This window comes from Larimichthys crocea, chromosome XIV, assembly GCF_000972845.2.
Source record: "Larimichthys crocea isolate SSNF chromosome XIV, L_crocea_2.0, whole genome shotgun sequence".
NCBI classification, from domain to species: Eukaryota; Metazoa; Chordata; class Actinopteri; family Sciaenidae; genus Larimichthys; species Larimichthys crocea.
Genome location: NC_040024.1, coordinates 13,524,885 through 13,544,203, shown reverse-complemented (window position 1 = coordinate 13,544,203; position 19,319 = coordinate 13,524,885). Strand labels below are relative to the sequence as shown.

The 19,319-nt window shown below is 42.0% G+C and overlaps 1 protein-coding gene across 1 annotated transcript in view; it reads right to left on the bottom strand.

Moving 5' to 3' along the window:
* Positions 1-3,617: 3,617 nt before the first annotated feature.
* ank2b (ankyrin 2b, neuronal) overlaps positions 3,618-19,319 on the bottom strand; it is a 71,875-nt gene continuing 56,173 nt past the window's right edge. The window contains exons 49-54 of the mRNA XM_027287690.1: positions 8,680-8,772; positions 7,194-7,277; positions 6,936-7,100; positions 6,090-6,278; positions 5,885-5,976; positions 3,618-4,590 (exon numbers count right to left, since the gene is read on the bottom strand). Of these exons, the coding sequence (XP_027143491.1) occupies positions 4,362-4,590; positions 5,885-5,976; positions 6,090-6,278; positions 6,936-7,100; positions 7,194-7,277; positions 8,680-8,772 (852 nt within the window). The 3' untranslated portion in view covers positions 3,618-4,361. The remainder of the gene's footprint in view (positions 4,591-5,884; positions 5,977-6,089; positions 6,279-6,935; positions 7,101-7,193; positions 7,278-8,679; positions 8,773-19,319) is intronic.

Below are 19,319 nucleotides of genomic sequence, written 5' to 3'. Positions count from 1 at the left end.
TGTTTTGTTTGTACTTGTTTCATTTAGTCTTCTTTTCCTGTTCCTGGAAGAACTACAGCCAGCATCTAAACGTTAAAATTAAAGGTGTCCAACAGGGCTCAATATTAGGTCCTCTGTTATTTACTTTTATTGACACATGTGGGGAAGGCCAGAATGGCTGAAGTAGGACACAGATGCGAAAAACTTGCTGTGCAGGTAAAGCAAAAAGTGGCACTATGTGACATGCAAAATAAACTTGCACTTCTTCTTAGACACGTAAATGACAGTTGTTCTACTTGATCTAGTTCTATTCCCGCTAAACTCACTATATAGACACTTTCACATTGTTTAATATAAATCCTACACTACAACCAACATAAACAGATTGTAAATCAAACAACTGCTAAGGTCACTTACCTCCCCTGACATACTTGAGCGAAACCAGTGACACTGATAAATACAGGAAGTGGTGGGACACTTACTACTTTTGTCTGTTGAACACCTGGCAGACATGGTAAGTAGCAAAAGAACTATGAATCAACAAACACCGCCCTTAAAAAAACACAATCTGAGATGTTTCTCTTTTATACTATATACGTATACTATTTACAGCATCTTACATCTATAGTTACTTTTCAGATTCAGATTTTACATTTACAAAATCATATAATAAACTTGAAATACAAATGCTAAAGATTGAACCAGTGTCAAATGTTTGAGATGAGTTGGAAAGAGTTTCACCAAAGAGTCACGGTTTGACCAATGAGGTCAAATTTTCACACATTTCACAAAAAATAAAAAGATTTGAACCGTTTGAAGGGACCCAATCCCAAGTTTGGGAAACACCCATGTTAATGCATTAATGTCAGGAGACATTTTAGTGTTTAACTAGAACGTGAAGGATGAGAGTACTTCATCCACCACATCTGGACTGTTTGACATGTGAGTGAAGGAGCAGTGACCTGTTCAGAGAAGTTCCAAAGATCAGAACAGAATCATCTACCACATCTTACCTTAACCTCTACAGGACAGCAAGATGCAGACGAGCAGACCAACCTGTCAGTGGAAGGGCTGTTTCCAACGATGGACAAACAACAGATGGACTGACAGACATCCAATCCAACTGCAGGAAAATAGCTCAATCAGAACAAAACCATCCACAGCTTACCTGTGCTGTGATTAAACAGCATGATTATACAATAATACAAGAGTCAAGTTGTCCCTGAAGACAGAAAGTGATGGAGGTTAACAGGACAACAAAGATACTCAGTGCAGTGTGAGTTAACACTAAAGATCCAGAGTAACAGAGTTATCCCTCTGATGATGCTTCATGTTTATCTCATACTGTTTGATGGAGATGGATGATAGACGATGGATGCATGAATCTGATCCACCCAGGGTCCATCAGGAGGGACATGACTCCTGTGTGCAGTCATGAATATGACAGTTTGTTTAAAAGTTACGGTATGTGAAAGATGAATAAACATGAACCTTTCACTCTCTTTAGTTTGACTTCAGTATCTTTCATGATCCTTCTCTTGACCATAAAGGAACACATATTTAATGATGAGTCACGTGTCCTGAATGTCTAGTTGACCAATCAGATTGCTTGGTCGGACCTGCTTGTTGTATAATATTGTATGATCATGCTGTTTAGTCACAGCACAGGTAAGCTGTGGATGGTTTAGTTCTGATTAAGCTTTTTTTCCTGCAGTTGGATGTCTGTCAGTCCGTCTCACTGTCCTGTAGAGGTTATTACAGTTCTCTCTGCAGAAAAAAAATCAGTTAAAGGCTTCATGTGAACTTGAACTGACAGTCTGAGGTGGTCTTCTGGAACCTTCTTCATCAGAGGACAACGTGCTGCTGTGACATCACAACATGACCAGGATGTTTCAGTCAGTCTGGAGGTTTGACTTCCTGTCAGCTGCTAAAGAACGACACGACGTCACGTTTGACACATGTACAGTTTTATTGTTCTGCCATGTACACACTGCAGCTGCTATGCCTTGTTAGCGTTTCAGGTTTATTTTTTAGTAATAATTTGATAAAGTCATACATGCCCGCGTAGATATTTGCACTGTAATATGTATAATATTCTTATCACCATGGAAACAAGATGCTCGTTTATCAAATCAATGGTCTCTTTTTGACGTTTCTTTTATTCTTCCGTTGGATCACACTCAGAGTAAATGGCAACGTGAGGATCGTTTTGTTACATAAAGTCTCAGCTGTAGATGAACACAAAACATACTTCATCAGTCTGTACACAATTCAACCGGCTTCAGTCACATCCTGTTTGTCTACGATGGCAAAGAAAGTCTTTAGCTTCAGGACACATTCAAACACACACACACTCTCACTCACACACATCACTCTCAGCTTATATGAGCTGGAGTAAACACGGATCACAAATGGACAGCAATAAATAAATAAGGAAGTGCGTATGTGATGAGTGAAGTCAGAGGAAGTCGGCCTCTGATAGAGAACGGGCCAAATCAACGCTGTCTGCGCAGGCGTCACGTCTGCTGTCTGCGCAGGCGTCACGTCGGCTGTCTGCGCAGGCTTCACGTCTGCTGTCTGCGCAGGCGTCACCTCTGCTGTCTGCGCAGGCGTCAAGTCTGCTGTCTGCACAGGCGTCACGTCTGCTGTCTGCGCAGGCGTCACGTCGGCTGTCTGCGCAGGCGTCAGACAGCAGACGTGACGCCTGTGCAGACAGCGTTTTTAGATTTTCTTTCTGTCAACAAACCCCATGAAAAGCCAACAATGTGAGGGTCCACCTCTCTCTGCTGTCTGACCTCCTGAACACTCAAAGCTCACTGCTTCCCACTGACGATAGAAATCTGTAAAAACTTCTCACAAATATAGTTTCAGTTTAAAAAAAGGCTCAGTCAGCTGCTCGTTGTAGTTTCTGTTGGGGGACTATTTTCAGCGGCGGATTGTGCTCTGGCTGATTTACTAAGAATAAATTAACGTGCTTAATGGGTGCAAACCTTTTTTTTTTTATATTGCATTCATTACTGACAAGGTTAGGTGACATGAGATGAGCTGCCCTCTCCACAGTCAGCCTGTGATGATGATGATGAGCCCATTCATTTACAGAAACACGTGAAGCGTTAAAGGGGAAAGTATCGAACAGTTCACTTCAAAACATGTTGACACGTGTTGATGGGTTAAAAGCAGGCTGAAGTCATGAGATCAAATCTTCTGAAGAAATAAATAAATACATTTTCTCCTGATATGAGCCGTGATGAAAGGTAAAAGGGAAGTGCTAAATTATACATGTACGTCCATGAAGTTGTTGGACTTTATGGACGTTATGTATAAAAAGAAAAGTAAAGCGGTGAAGACCAAACTCCTAAATCCTACATTTCCCACAATCCAATAGCATAACCAGTAGTAAAATGGGAACATAGGTTCTCCTTTAAATCCACTAATTGAAACTAAATGCGTTATTACAATGTGTTTTGAACGTTGGAGCTCAGATGAATCACACGTGTTCCACGTTCCACTCGTGGGATTTGTTGACAGAAGAGGACGGGTCTCGGTGGAGGACAGTTAAATGCTGGACAGCAGCTGGAGGTGAGGTTGAAGCAGCACGTGTGAGGGTGGAGGGTTAAACAGACGGGGGCAGGGCGGGGTTAAGTGCTCGTCTCTTGTCACTACTTTCTTTCTCAATAAACACGCTGTATGTACACACAGAGGTGGCAGCTCTGTGACGGATCACATGACACACATTAGAAGGACAGACACGTAAAAAAAAACAAAACAAAGAAAAATGGACAGATGCATCATGGGATGATAAAAGGTGTGATCACGCAGCCTGTAAACGGGTCAGCAGGCAGAGTCCAGGACGGTGCACACATTCACTCCTCCTGTGGAACGGTAATCTCATCTGTACGGTGACCATTCTCCAGCTGATTCGGTGCACGTACAGCAGGTTTAGGTGGGCTGATGTATTAAATGCTTTGAATTTTTTTCCCCTCCCAGTCCAAGCATGATTTTATCATCTCCTCTATGTACAAATGTTTACAAGAGTTCTTCAAGAAGAGGCCCTGTGCGTGAGGCGAATCCACTGACATGCTTCAGACTTTGCGTCGTACCGTAAAATCACACCGCAGCAGCCGAAACGGGTAAAAAGAGAACTCCTAAAAATGAACAGCGCTATCTTTGGTCACAGAAACAGCAAATGAAACACAACGCGAAGGAAGGGAGGAAGGAAGGAAGAGTGTTAAAGCACAAAAATACTGTTCCATTACTCGACAAAAAAAGAAAAGAGGAAGAAAGAAAAGACGTTAATCCAGTGATCAGCGAGGACAACGAGAAGCGGCTCTGACATCTGAGGAAGTGAAAGATGTTGGGAGGGGATCAGTGGAAGCAGCTGCTCAGTCAAGGCTCTCCTCCTCCTCCTCCTCCTCGTCTCCTTCCTCCTCGTCCTCCTCCCTCTCCTTGTTGTCCTCGCAGTAGCGTTGGAGCAGTCGGTGCAGGTGCTGCTGCAGTGCGTCGGGTTGCAGGGCGTCTGGGGTGTCGTCCAGACGCTCCAGGTGCACGTGCTTCCCGTGGGAATCCCTCACCACAGTCCTCTTCTGGGTTCGCGACTTACGCATCTGGCTTCTGCAGGAAGAAAAAAAAAAAAAAAGAGGCGTTATGTGACTCAGATGGACTGATGCCGCTCACCCCAGCGATCACTGTGAGTGGGCAGCCAGACCTGTCAACGTTAAAATGGAATCATTCGATTGCACTTAATTGGAAGAGTGCAGATGCACCTTTTATGAAACAATGGATAAAGGAACTATCAGAGTGCCTTGGACTGGAAAGACTAACATATATTACTAAAGGAAAACAGAAAGAGTTTGTGCATCTCTGGGAACCATATATGAGCATTGTAGAATCTGGAATGTAAATTTATTTATTTATTTGCTTTTCTTTTGTGTGTATATTTAAATGTTTTTTAAGGGGGACCCTTATTACATTTTATTTTATTTTGTTTTGTTTTTTCTCTCTTGCTTTGATTTGGCAAACCTATACATTAATATTGTGCAAGTTTGTGTGTGTGGGTGTGTGTGTGCGTGAGTGATTGTTGTTGGTTCTGTTTGTGAAGTGTTGCAGTAGTGTAATTGTTCTGTAATACTAATAAAAACCAATAAATATATTTTGGAGAAAAAAAAATGGAATCATTCATGATCAGTCCACATGCACATGAACAAAACATTTACATTTAAAATGTCATTTGGATTCACTCTGCTTAAATCATTTCATTTTAATATTGACAGCTGTTGACTTCCATACTCTTCTCTTTAACTTCAGGCCCGCTTGTATGTCAGAGAAACCTAAAGTCCAGGTTCATCGTCTGTAAGAAACTACTTCATCAGTCCAAACTGTTCTGTATTTACAAACTTTTTACTGAAGACATGAAGCTGCAACATTAAATAATAAGATAAGATAATGATAATAATCACAATCACATGACCAATCAGACAGGACATTAGAAGAAAGATAATCGCACACTGTGTGTTAAAACTGTTCACACACGACTTCAAACAGGAAGCAGATCTGCAACTTTCAATCAAAATGTACAGTTTGGGTCAAACTTTGAGTCAAACTGGAGCCACTACTAAAAAAATCCTCAATGTTAGTGCTCCCCAGTGGTAACATTCATAATGACACTTGCTGAAAGCAACACGATTTTTCAACACAGACTTCTCCTGTCAGAGGAATGTGGAGGACGGACAGAAACATTCCACAGATAGAAGCTTTAAAGCTGCTGTCAGCTTTTGTTAAACAGCAGTAAAAGTCTTTGACGGTCTTCTCTACATGTCAAATCATGAAAGGTTAGCAGATGCAGTGCAGTCACACCATGCCTAAATGTCCATCAGTGTATTTGTGCACTCCCATGCTGCCGTCCAACCTTTTAATCACAGAACCGTCGTCCTGCACGAGCTCTGTCTCTACTACATGAGGCACGAGCACTTTCCCGAAGCCTCCAGCGTAACTCAAAGCCTACGAGGGAGGAGAAAGGAAAGACAAAGACTGGAAACCTGATATGATAGATATATCAGCATGTCGTGGAAGGACCTGTAAAGATACACTCTATCATCACCAAACACACTGACCTTCTCAAAGTCCTCTCTGGCTGAGGGGAGGTCTGCAGCCAGCGACGGGTCTCCTGTCTGCTTCTCCTTCCTCTCGCCTCTCACCACCGTCGTCTTGACAACCTTGCTGACCTTTCGGCCTTGAACTGGCTCCACCTCGAAATCCGACGATGTGGCGGCGCCCAGGGCCAAGGGCTCCGAGAAGGTCAGCTGGAGGGACGACGACAAGACGTGAAGAAAGCAGCTGTGACGTGTATGACGTACTTTATGTTTCCAGTGCTGTCACTCAGCCCCAGAATCCCCCTTAGTATACGTTTATGGCCAAATAATGCAAAATAAGATAAGATAGCTGTATGCTACATCATACATGACGAGGCAACACCAGTGTCATTAACACACAACACAAGACTGAAGACTTCAGACCTGAACACATTACAAATAACAGAAATAACATTATGTATTGTTTTATGAACGCTGCACTTCTTTGAAACGTTCAGCTCGTTGAAGACATGCACACCGATCATCAAAGCAAACATGGAACCCCAACGACATTATCTAGCTAGTCGTTTGTAGAAATCTGGCAATTAAACATGCTTTCATTTTACCTTTCAAATGTGTGAGTGTCTATACACCACACAGGTAATGTTAAAGAATGCAGTTTCAGTGGTTACAGGTGAAGTGCATCTTGGTATTTGGTGTTCCAAACATCACACAACTCTCGAGTGCAGCAAAAGAACTCTTCATGACCAAATAAATACAAGTCTCAAAGATGCAACGAGCAACAACAAGATCACATAATAAATCATCTTTAGAATTAGGACTGTACATTGTACATACTGTTGTGATTGAACCATCGATGGCACTGACCTCTCTCTGGTCTCCCTCACTGTGAAGCACAGTTCTCTTTACCACTCTGGAGACGGTGTCTCCCTCCTCGATCTGTACCGTCTCCTGGTGAGAGCCCTCGATGGTCACTTCCTGTGACTCCATGCCATCAGCCGACACATATTTATGAATCACCTTCCGTGTGATCTGACGGACGAGACAAAGAGAACAGCTCTGCTGTAAAACCGTGTCAGTGTTCGGATGGTTTGAAGTCGTTCACGCTCTCGAGTGTCCCCTTACTTTCTTAACTACTATGTTGCCGTGCTCGTCTGTGTACTTCTCCTCTGTGACAGTCTGTGATGGGATATCCGGGAGGTTATCCGCCTGTAAGAGACAGAACACACACTCATGTTCATGTTACTGCACAGAGGGAACAGTCAACATGTTGACGTGTTAGAGAGTATTTCAAGACATTAAAAAAACATTTTAAAGCCTGAATGTGTAGAATCATGCATCACTGTAAACCTTTCTTTCTTGACATTACCACAAGGGGGCACCAATGTTGAAAATGTTTCAAAAAATTCCCAAGAGATGCTGACTGCAGACCTCCACTGTCAGGCACCTCCACTGTCAGGCCCAGAAATGCAAGGGATACATTTCAAAATAAAATCGTGAATTCGTGAATGCACTTCCGGTTGAATCGTTTTCCTCACAAATGAATTAATTAGTAAACAATGATATAAAATCTTTCAATTCCCGGTCTATTGTATATATTGTTTTTATAGTAAACTTTTGTTTGGTCAGTGCACATTTTCTCTTAAGGTATTACTCATATATATATATATATACACACACACACACATTCAGAAAACCCTCATGTCACATCTACATTTCAGGATCTGGTTATTATAGACACAGATTAAATGTTAAATATAAATATTTCAATATTTATCATCACAGTAACAGTGTTACACACATTAGTAGCTGTAAACACTCAGCATTAGAAAAATACATACGTTGGTTTGGTGCTTACATAAGGAGTAAACATTTATAATCATCACTTTAAAAGTTACATACGTTGTTTTTGGTGCCTGTTTGTTTCCCAGATATATTAGTGTGTGTGTGAATGGGTGTATAAGAGACATTAACTTAAAGAACTTTGTAGAAAGGCGCTTTATAAAGTTCAGTCCATTTCCTTGTATTAGTTTACGGGCAGAGCTGCCACATCCAATATGGCGGACACGTTAACGTAACGCAGCAACGGACCAACCTGCTCAGTGAGGCATCTGAAAATCATTTTCATCTGAAAATGAAAATGACCCTCTCAAAATGTCCTCTCCACTTCCCCACCCCCCAAAAAATGTCATCACTTCCGGGCCTGACAGTGGAGGTAGGTGCGTGACAGTGGAGGTAGGTGCGTGACAGTGGAGGTCTGCAGCCAGGTGCCTCTCCAAAATTCTTCACATTGCGGCTTTAATTTTTCAGTACTGAATCTACAGATCTATAACAATACAAAGATGACACACGTGAAGAAAGTAAATTAAAAAACAACAAAGAACACATATGGTTTAAAGGTCCTCCTACACCTAGATCTTGCTGCTGTGTTGCTGAAAGTCATTTTGACCCAAGCAGATGTAAGTGTTGGATGTTCTGTAGTGTACGATTAACCCGGTGACTCAAATCCAGCATTAAAAAAAAAACACAACAAGCACTACACCTCTGCTACCCACTAACCCTGCATCACTCCACAGAGCAATGCTGCACAAGCAGCATCATACTTGTTTACCTGAATGATAACTCTGCGTCGGACCACCCTGGTGGTCAGCACCTCCTCCTCTGAGCTATCAGAGGACATGAAGCCTAGCTCCTCTGCTATCTCCTGGGAGACAGCACACAACCAGCATTGGGTCAATACATCAGCTCTGCACAGTCTTACGACAGCACACTCCTGCAAACTGCAGCTGTTCCTTCTTTTCACTTAAGCTCACGTTTATGTTCACTTGCCGGAAAGGTAGATGTACAGACGAATGGAATGAGGGGATAAAATGAAACATTTTATGGCTGTACACTTAAGTGAAGAGGCATGAAGAGAAGGCACAGTTACGCAAAAACTTAAACAAACATGCAAGGATGAGAACCAGTGTGCGAGATACAGAGACGCCCTGATTAACACCTACAAACACCCAAATCAAATTTTACAGATCACAAAAAGAGGTAGTTATTTTATCTAGTTCATTACTGTGAAATGTTGAGAGGTGAGAATCAATGTAGAAAAATACATTTGAACATATTCCTCTGCATGTTTGAGCAGGCTTTATAACTAAGACTTGAAATCAAACCCACGTATGACCACATGAAAAATCATTCATGAACTCATTTATTAGCTGAAAAATCTTGACACCAAACTTAGAAATGAGATCCAAATATTTTGAAGGAGCCAGCTGAGGTGGTTTGAGCATGGCCCCTTTGGAAGCTGTTCTAGACACATCCAACAGACACAGAACTCGTTGGAGGGACTACATAGCCCATAGCATTGCTACGTTGCTGGAAAGAGGGAGCTGACTGCTCAGATAGCAGACCAATATTGAATCAACGTTGCATCAATGTTGATGCATCAACGAAACTGTCATGGAATCAACGTTGCCCAACATTGAAATATAACATTGATTTTTCATCAGTTTTGGACAATTTTGGAATTTCAGTGATGAAAAATAGATCAAGACAGAGATCAAATCAATGTTAGTTCAACTTTAAATCAATTACTATCACTAATTATTCAACCTCAACATGATTCTGATCGAATTTCAGCATTGAATCAATGTTGCCATGCTATCTGGGTGGTGGCAGAAGGTTGAAATTGTGGATGGATGAATGGGTATGAACTCATTTTGGTCTGAGCCCGTGATGATGGAACATGATCTGATGAAATCCTGAATACTGTTTTTTGCCTCTGCCGTTCAACAGACTGATGTGCGCTGATACCATGCATGGTACTGGACCCACTGATTGTCAAAGAGTATTTCGCACACTGATGGGAACAACAAGCAAAAACCAAAGAATGCAAACAAGTGCCAGTGTGAACAAAGTATCTGATCAGTTTTTCACAGCAGTCTGTAAATGTCACCAATGCTGACTTCGAAATGAGGAACTGCAAATACATCACACCACCAATCTCAAAAACAGCCTTTTCACTCAGTGATTATGCAATCAGCAACTCATCACAGCTACATTTTTGTTACTTTCTTGAAAGTCTGGGCAGTCATGCACACTACAGCACTCATTTAGTCCCTAAAGTGCATACTTGTGTTTTATCTCCTCCTGAATGCAGCACCACAGCAACCAACACACCAGCCAGTGCAGCACTGTGCTCATGCTCAACCTCTTACCCTTCCCAGGAAGTCGTCATCATCGTAATACCCTGCCTGATCTCTAGAAGGGAGCTCCTCACACACGGGTACGTTGCCCTCCGAATCATAAGCAAATTCACCAAGACTTTCACTGCCAGAAGAGAAGCGCTTGTAATCTTCCACTCGGAGGTAAGGGTGAGTGTCAGGAGGGCTTTCTTTCAGGAAGCCGACATCTGGGCTACTCCCAGGCATTGGGGACGGGGGTTCGGAGATATGATAGGTAATTTCACGTCCCATTTTCATTTCTTCTGGTTCAGAGATGTCAGAGAGGCCTTGTCTGCAGTCGAAAAACTCCTGATCAGAGTCAGAGTGGTGTGGAGATTCAGATCCCTTACTGCGATCTGTTGGTAGAACCTTTGAATCTTTTGATTCAAATTCAAAGACGGTTTTCTCAAATTCTGAGAGGACTCTGTTAAAGTCTGGAGAAAACTCAAAGTCTTCGGGTATTTTAGATTCTCCCTTGGTGGTGGCTTCTGTCACAACCTGAGCTGAAGCGGAATCACTGAACACCGGAGACACTGGACTCAAGTCGTTCAAGGAGGCTTGGGTACATTCAGAAACTCTCAAGGTCTGATGTCCTGAAAATACTGCCTCATAATCTGGTGGCACCAAAAACTGAGTTGACATGGGTGAAAAAAGCTCACTGGATTGTGCTCCCTTAGGGGACAACTCCCACTCTGAGTACCCATATGACCCGTCCGTCTTCAGACATGATGTCTCCTTGGATACAAGTAGAACTGGAGTAACAGTTCTGTGAGTTGTGTACAAGTCCTGGTCAGGAAGCTGTAGGGGAACTGATTTCATCGTCTCGTCAGTGAACAACGTAACTATTTCACTGGCTTCTTGTGTTACTGTTGTATCAGACAACAGCTCGCTTTGCACCTCGTCATGAAACTGTGTTTCTGTTTCCTCTGGTGTATGAGGAAGATCCTGAAAGTGAATGTCAACATGATCTAAATAAGTTTACCAGAAAAAGTCAACATACAAGTAATGCATCATTTAATCGACCTCAATATTTCACCAGGTTATCATTGCATTACTGTGCATTGACAGATTATTTTCCATCCAGCCAACATCTCAACATCATTCCAACATCTCACTAGGTTTAGAATCTATGCATGTGAAGCCATGACATGCAACTTTAAAACAATGAAGGCTGAGCAAAAAGTATTTTAACATTCCTGACATTCTAGACAAGGAATCACGGCACTCCTTTTTCTTATTAGTCCATCAAAGCACACAGTTATTTCTTCCATCCAAGTGATATGTTAATGAATTCATCCAAAAGAGTCTTTGCTTTATTTATTGCCATGCTCTCAGTCTTACCCTTTTTGAGCCTGTCTTGCTGATGTGTAGGATCTTTCTTTCTGCATCTTGAACTGGTAATGGCTTCACGAGAAAGTCTTTTTTGAGGTCTTCCTCACAAATAGTGGTTTGTAAAGTTTCAGCTTCTGATTGATGCTGCGTCCATTCATCGCATGACAAGACTTCCGATTCTGGTCTTGTCATTTTTTGCCAGTCAGGATTGGCATGTCCTTCTTTAACCTTTGTCTCACTAGTTTGAATTAGTAATGCTGACTTATCAGGCGATAAAGAAGGTGTCACATGACTCAAAAGTCCTGGTTCAGAGACAGTACTCTCAAAACAAAAGCCTAATTCCTCGTCTGACTCAACAGTTTCAGGGCTTAGTGGCCTGGGGCTATCATCAATCCAACAATCAATAGGTAAAGCAACAAACTCAGAGTCTGATGACAGAGACACAGGTGAAGATGATGTATCAACATAGGTAGCGTCCATAAAATATGAAGACAATATTCTCATAAACTGAGGTACTGGTGAGTCCGGCAATAGGTGTTTGAACTCATTTAGAGACGACACCGATTCAGGTGAGGATGGTCTGTCAGATTCAGCTCTTGATGATGTGACTATAAGCTCACACTCTGAATCTGAACCCACTGATTCAGGTGATGATGACCTGTATGTAGTGGTGTACTCCAATGATGCTGTAAACTGAGGGATGGGAGAGTCTGGAGACAGTGACCTGTACTCATTGAACTCATGCATCGATTCAGGAGACGATGCTCTTTTGTCAACCATTTGCATAGCTGATTCAAGTGACATAGGTCTGTATTCAGGCAGTGACTGGGGTGACAAAGGCCTATCACTCTCATGCTGATCATCTGACAGTGCAGAATCTGGAGATGATGGCCTGCATTCTGCAAACTGAGACTCCAAATATTCCAGTGGCATATAATCTACATCTGATGCCAACGATTCAGGTGAAGATGATGCTGATCTCAGGAATGTTACACATTCTGGCAATGCTATTGTAAATTCAGGCAACGGGGAGTCTGGTGAAAGTGATCTAAACTCATTGACTGATGCTACAGATTCTGGTGATGATGCTCTTGCATCCATCACCATGAGTGTATTAGGGGACATGGATCTGTAGTCTGTCCAAGATTCTGGTGAATAGGATACATCACCATCCTCTCTGTCAGATACTGATGCAGCCACCCAGTCACCATCAGGCTTTGTTGCCTGAGCCTCCTCAGGGGCAGGTATTTCGAATGTGTACTTAGCTTGTCTGTATGGAGCTGCTCTTGAAGTCAAACTGTGTTCAATCATTGGTGGAGGCGACTCTGAAACAGGTATGCTAGATATGTCTTGTGCACTGGAAGTGCAGAGGAAGCCACCATCATCTGTGGCTGTGTCTGTTGTAGTAAATGTCACCTCTGATACAAAGGCATTTTTATCTTCATCATCTTGGACATTGCTTTCATAGTCAATTGTAGTGCCAATAAACTGCATGAACCCAGTTTTACTGCTGAAAGTTTCTCCCGTGTACTGAGGATCACACACTTGAGAAATCAACTTCCACAACTCTCCATCATAAACGAGATTATACTCAGCTACCATGACGGCTGAATCCTCAGGCGAGGTAGGTGCCATTACTGTAGACAAAACAGCGCTATCAATGGTCGCTTCACTGGCAGTTTGAACTTTTAATTCAGTTATTGATGATTTAAATGCCAGGTCTTCCCTGTCTGATCCAACAGACTCTGGTGATGTTGACCTCTCTTCTATACAAAATGGGTCTAAAGTTTGTGACAAATCATCTGAATCAGAAAATTCAGTGGGTGATGTGTCTCCCATAGTCATGACATTTTCTACAAACGTCTTTGTAAAATCAGGAATTGGAGAGTCAGGTTTACAGTCATCATCCGATCTCTCTGACTGAGGCGACAGTGATCTCACATCAATGATTTCTATGTCATATGAATCCAAATGACATTCCATATCTGACAATACAGATTCTGGGGACGAACACCAATGGTGTGTTTCTGCTGTCATAGCCCCAACAACATTTTGTATAAATGAAGGAAGAGGGGAGTCTGGAGACAGCCTCTTGTGTTCATCAAGTGACTCAGTAGATTCTGGGGATACTGATCGAATGTTTTCAAGTGATATCAATGTGTCAGGTGACAAGGGCTTGTATTCTGGTATGGACTCAACTGATGGTGGCCTCTCTTGTACTTCTGATTCCACTGATTCAGGAGAATCAGGTCTATCCTCAATACCATAATTCATATACATCAAAAACTCAGTCAAAGCATACTCAATGTCTGATTCAATGGATTCAGGGGAGGATGACCTATACCCAACATTTACAATAACACGTTCAGGCATTGCTGGTGTGTATTCAGGAATGGGTGAGTCTGGTGACAGAGCGTGGTATTCATCGACAGATGCTCCTGAGTCAGGTGAAGAGGCTCTATTGTCACAAACTAGTGATCCAAGGCTTATAACAATGTATTCGATATCTGAACATGTTGACTCAGGGGATGAAGACCTATATCCAAGTATAGTTTCAGGTAATTCATGTGTAAAGTCAGGCACAGGTGAATCAGGTGAAAGTCTGGTTAATACTGCAGATTCAGGAGATGAAGGTCTGCTTTCTAAGAATGTTGGGAAAGCTAATTCCATGTCCAAATCTGACAACACTGATTCAGGTGAAGTGGACCTTATGTTCATGTGAGACATTGTGGACTCTGGTAGTGCCAGTGTAAATTCAGGAATGGGTGAATCTGGTGAAAGAGGTCTAAATTCTTCTTTGGATGCAGTTGAACCAGGAGATGCTGCTCTGTCCTCAAAAAGCCAGGGGAAACACAAATCTGTCTCTATATCCTCATCTGAATATACTGATTCAGGTGATGCTGATCTGTATCTTTCTCCAAACACAGTGAGCGCACTCATGGTGTACTGTGGTAGTGGAGAGTCAGGAGACAAACATCTAAATTCAGAGTCAGACACGCCTGATTGACTGGATTTTGCTCTGTCCTCAAAATCGAACATAGCATATTCTATATCTGATGCGTCAGATTCAGGTGATGAAGACCTGTAAGCACTGAACTCAGAATATGTATCTGGCAAAGCCTGCCTGAAGTCAGGAACAGGGGAATCAGGAGAAAGTCTTCTATATTTGGTCAGAGATGCTAAGGACTCAGGAGACGAAGGCCGGTTCTCAAATACAACCGAGAAAGGTAATTCCATTTCCACTTCCCAATCTGACAACACTGATTCCGGTGAAGAGGATCTATACTCCATGTATTTGTGTAAGGATTCCTGTAGTACCTGTGTAAAGTCTGGGATCGGGGAGTCTGGTGAAAGAGTCCTAAATGTATTCAGAGAACCAGTTGATTCAGGAGAGGATGATCTGAAATTTGACATAAACATCAGAGATGCAGGCGAGAAAGGCCTATACTCTGATTCCGAATCAGGTGACAGAGGTCTCTCTTCCACTTCTAGATCCAATGACTCTGGAGAATTTGGTCTGTCTTCAGTATCAAGTAGGGAATTATTGAAAGGTGCATACTCAACATCTGATATAGGTGACTCAGGGGATACTGACCTAAACCCAACAAATGATGGAAAACGTTCATATCCTCTTGGTATGAACTGAGGTACAGGTGAATCTGGTGACAGGCGCTGGTGTTCATTTCCAGATGCCACTGAATCTGGTGATGGGGGTCTATGATCATCGAATACTGATGTCTCATCTTTATAGTCTATGTCTGAATAACAAACTGACTCAGGCGATATAGATCTGTATTCAGCAGGTGAAATAGTTGGTTGAACTATAGCCGGTCTAAATTCAGGTATGGGTGAATCTGGTGAAAGTGCCCTGAACTCATTTTCGGAATCGGATGAGAATGAGTTCCCTTGCACCTCAATAAATGGCATGTCCGGAACATCGATTTCAGTGTCTGACATTACAGATAAAGGTGATGATGATCTGCTCCCTGAAACTAACACAGCTGATTCTATACACTGCCCAAACTGTGGTAGAGGAGAATCTGCCGATAAAGGTCTGAACTCATTAACTGATGTTATCGAATCAGGAGATGATGTTCTTAATTCTGTTGTGATAATCAATGACTGAGGTGACATTGGCCTATATTCTGTCACAGATTCTGATGAGAGTGGCCTATATTCTGACTCAGAATCAGGTAACGCTGGTCTTTCTGCACCCTCAATCTTTGGTTGCATTGCTTGTGGAACATCTACATCAGGTGAATCTGCAATGTCCAACTTCACATCATCCTTTAACTCTCCATCTTTTACATCTGAATCCTCCAGAATGTACTCAATTCTTGTTCCAGCATATTCAAAAACACCAGTTTTACTGCAAAAAGTCTCCCCAACATAATGAGGATCACGTATTTGAGAAATGAGCTTCCAAAGTTCAGCATCATAAACAAGTTTATATACTGGCACATGTATTGCCCTTAGAGATGAAGTTTGAGAAGTATCCACCAGTTGTCTCTCTGTGGTCTCTGATGCTTGTGACTCCGGTGAGTCAGGTCTGTTCTCGCAAATACTTATGTCTACACTTGATTGTGTATCAGAAGCCACTGACTCAGGAGAAGATGACCTATTATTAATAACTGAAACTGATTCAGTCAGCCATGTTTTGAATTCTGGTATTGGTGAGTCACCTCTGTGGTCATCTCCAGAAACTACTGAATCAGGTGAGGATGGTCTCACTTCAGAGTACAGTTGTGACGGAGACGTAATCCCGTATTCTAAATCTGAACAAAGTGAAACAGGTGATGATGTTCTTTCCAGTGTGGTCCAAACAGGAACTTCTGGCAAAGTCTGTTTAAATGCAGGAATGGGTGACTCAGGAGAAAATGGCCTGTTTTCATCAGCGGAATCTGGGGATGATGGTCTGTTCTCATCAAATAATAATGGCAAAGAGATAGACATATATTCTGGATTAGAGTTTATTGATTCTATTGATGAAGACCGATCCAATGGAACAGTCACAACTGATTCTGGTAAAGACGGTCTAAACTCAGGAATAGGTGAATCGGGTGATAGTGCCTGGTATATGTTCACAGAGGCTATTGAATCTGCAGAAGCTGGTCTGTCCTCAATAACGAATGAAATGTTCAAATCAGTCTCCAGATCCATATTTGACAATACTGATTCTGGTGACACTGATCTACAATACACTTGAGAGGGCTCAGAGAAAGAAGCAAAGTACTGAGGAACAGGAGAATCTGGTGTCAGAGCTTGCTGACTATCTACAGATCTGCCTGAGTGAGAGGAATCCGGTCTAATTTCATCCAGCACCAACAATGATTGTGGTGACATGGGTCTATATTCTGCTTCGGATTCTGGTGAAGGTGATCTTTGGTAATATTCAGATTGCAAAGCAGAGGTTTCTTCTTCAACTGTCACATCAGAGTTTGTCTGATAAGACTCTGTCTTTGTTCCATCAAACTCAAACACTGCTGTTTTATTCATGAATGTTTCTCCTACATATTGAGGGTCACGGATTTGTGAGATGAGCTTCCAATGTTCTGCATCATAAGCTAAAGTGTAGCCTGACACTGAATCATTTGTTAAGGATAAAGGTATATGATGTTGAGGTACCGGGGACTCTTCGAGTAATTGCTGATCTTCAGGGACATTTTCAGTAAATGCCACTGACAACAGTTGATCAGGCACAGTTTCTGTGGACAAATTAGGTAATGGAGCTTCATCAGATCTTTGTGTTTCTTCATATGTTTTAGTTTTAAACTCAGATGATTCTTTAGTAACATTCTGTACAAGTTTGGAATCCGTTTTAATTGATTTATTGGATTTTTTCTTTCTAGATGATTTTGTCTTCCTTGACTTACTTACTCTATCATGCGCTAGTTCTTCTGTAATTACATCACTTGACAAGATCTCAGAGTCTGCTGGAGGTGTGACAATGTTTTGGTCAAACTGACTGCCATCAGGTACAACTGATTGTGCAATCTGAGCTTCAGTTTCGTTAAATTTCATAGGACTGAATTCTTCAGATTTCGAAGAAATACAGATTACATTTTCTTCTTCAATTTTTGTCTCTTCTAGAGCAACAACTATGTTTGGTTTGGTTTCAAATTTCTTTTCAACACATTCTTCTGCAAAATGTGTAGCTCCTGTCAGTCCAAGTGTCATGTGTTCCTCAAGAGAGATGTCAATTACAGGCCCCATGTCGCTTACAGAACATGTAGAATCAGGAGATAAAGGCCTGTTTTCAAAATGTGATAACAATGGCATAGCCTCATATTCTGTATCTGACAACACAGATTCTGGTGACGATGAATGATAAATTTTAGTAACAGGATGATGCACAGAAGGTGTATATTGTGGTATGGGAGAATCTGGGGACAGACTGAATGTTTCAGTTTTAGGAGAAGGTGCTCTCATGTCTAACATTGCAGACTGTGGAGACATTGGTTTATATCCAGGCTCTGATTCTGGTGAAAGTTGCCTTTCCTCAATATCAGACAATGACACAACAACCCAATCATCATCATCATTATCCTCGGATACTGATTCCACTGGAGTCACTGATGTTAATGGTTTGTTCTCTGTATCAGTTACTAATGGTTCAGGTGACCTTGTTCTATGATCAGTTGGTATGGAGTCACACATTACCTCTGCAGATTCAGGGGACAGTGATGTATGTCCAACCACAGGTAAAACCAATTCAGATTCTTCTTCAGATGCAACTGAAGCAGGTGATGAAGCTCTATCTTCATGGTTAAGTGAAGCTGGATGTATGGAACCATATTCTACATCCGAGCATACAGATTCAGGTGAAGTGGATCTCACCCCTGACATTACAATACCTGAGTCAGGCCAGTTCTGACTGTATTCAGGTATAGGTGAATCAGTTGACAGTGCTCTATATTCATTTATAGATGCTACAGATTCTGGGGATGTTGGTCTCATCTCCTGAAAATCAGGAGACTCATGCTCAAAGGATGTAAAAAACCACTGCACTGCTTCTAAAATGACAGACTCAGGTGACGATGCTCTGTCTTCTATGTCGAAAGTTAATGATTGAGGGGAGATGGACCTCTCACTATTATAGTCGCTGCCTAATGATACTGGCCTTCCAAATGGTCTTTTGTTTGAAACCATTGGCGTTAAAGATCTTTCTTCTGATTCTGGTATGAACAACATAGAAGCACCTCCAGGCGCACTCAGTAATGGTTTCCCCAGGGCTGAAGCCTTGACATCAACAGTTTCCCATGGAAAAACAGGAGGTGGTAGGGGAGACAAAGGCCTGAACTGAGGTACTGGAGAATCAGGTGCAAGAAAATGTAGTTCATTTAGTGACGACACTGATTCAGGTGATGAAGCTCTACTCTCTGTCAACAATATTCCTGGATCAGTCACACATTCAGGTGAAGATGATCTATCATGAAGTACACTATGGAGTTCACAAAGGGTTTCAGGAGTAGAGTCTGGTAAACAGGATCTATATCTGGATGCTTCAATGTGACGTGTAGACTCAACAGAAATCACAACCTCATTTTCAGGTTCATTCTTTCTGATGGACACTGTTTTTTCAAGGCTGTACTCAGCTCCTGATATAAACGACATACTACTATCTACTGAAAGAACATCAATCTGTTCACAAGTTGAGTCATGTGACACCTGAATGAAGCTGTTGGAGCTAATGAGCTCTGAT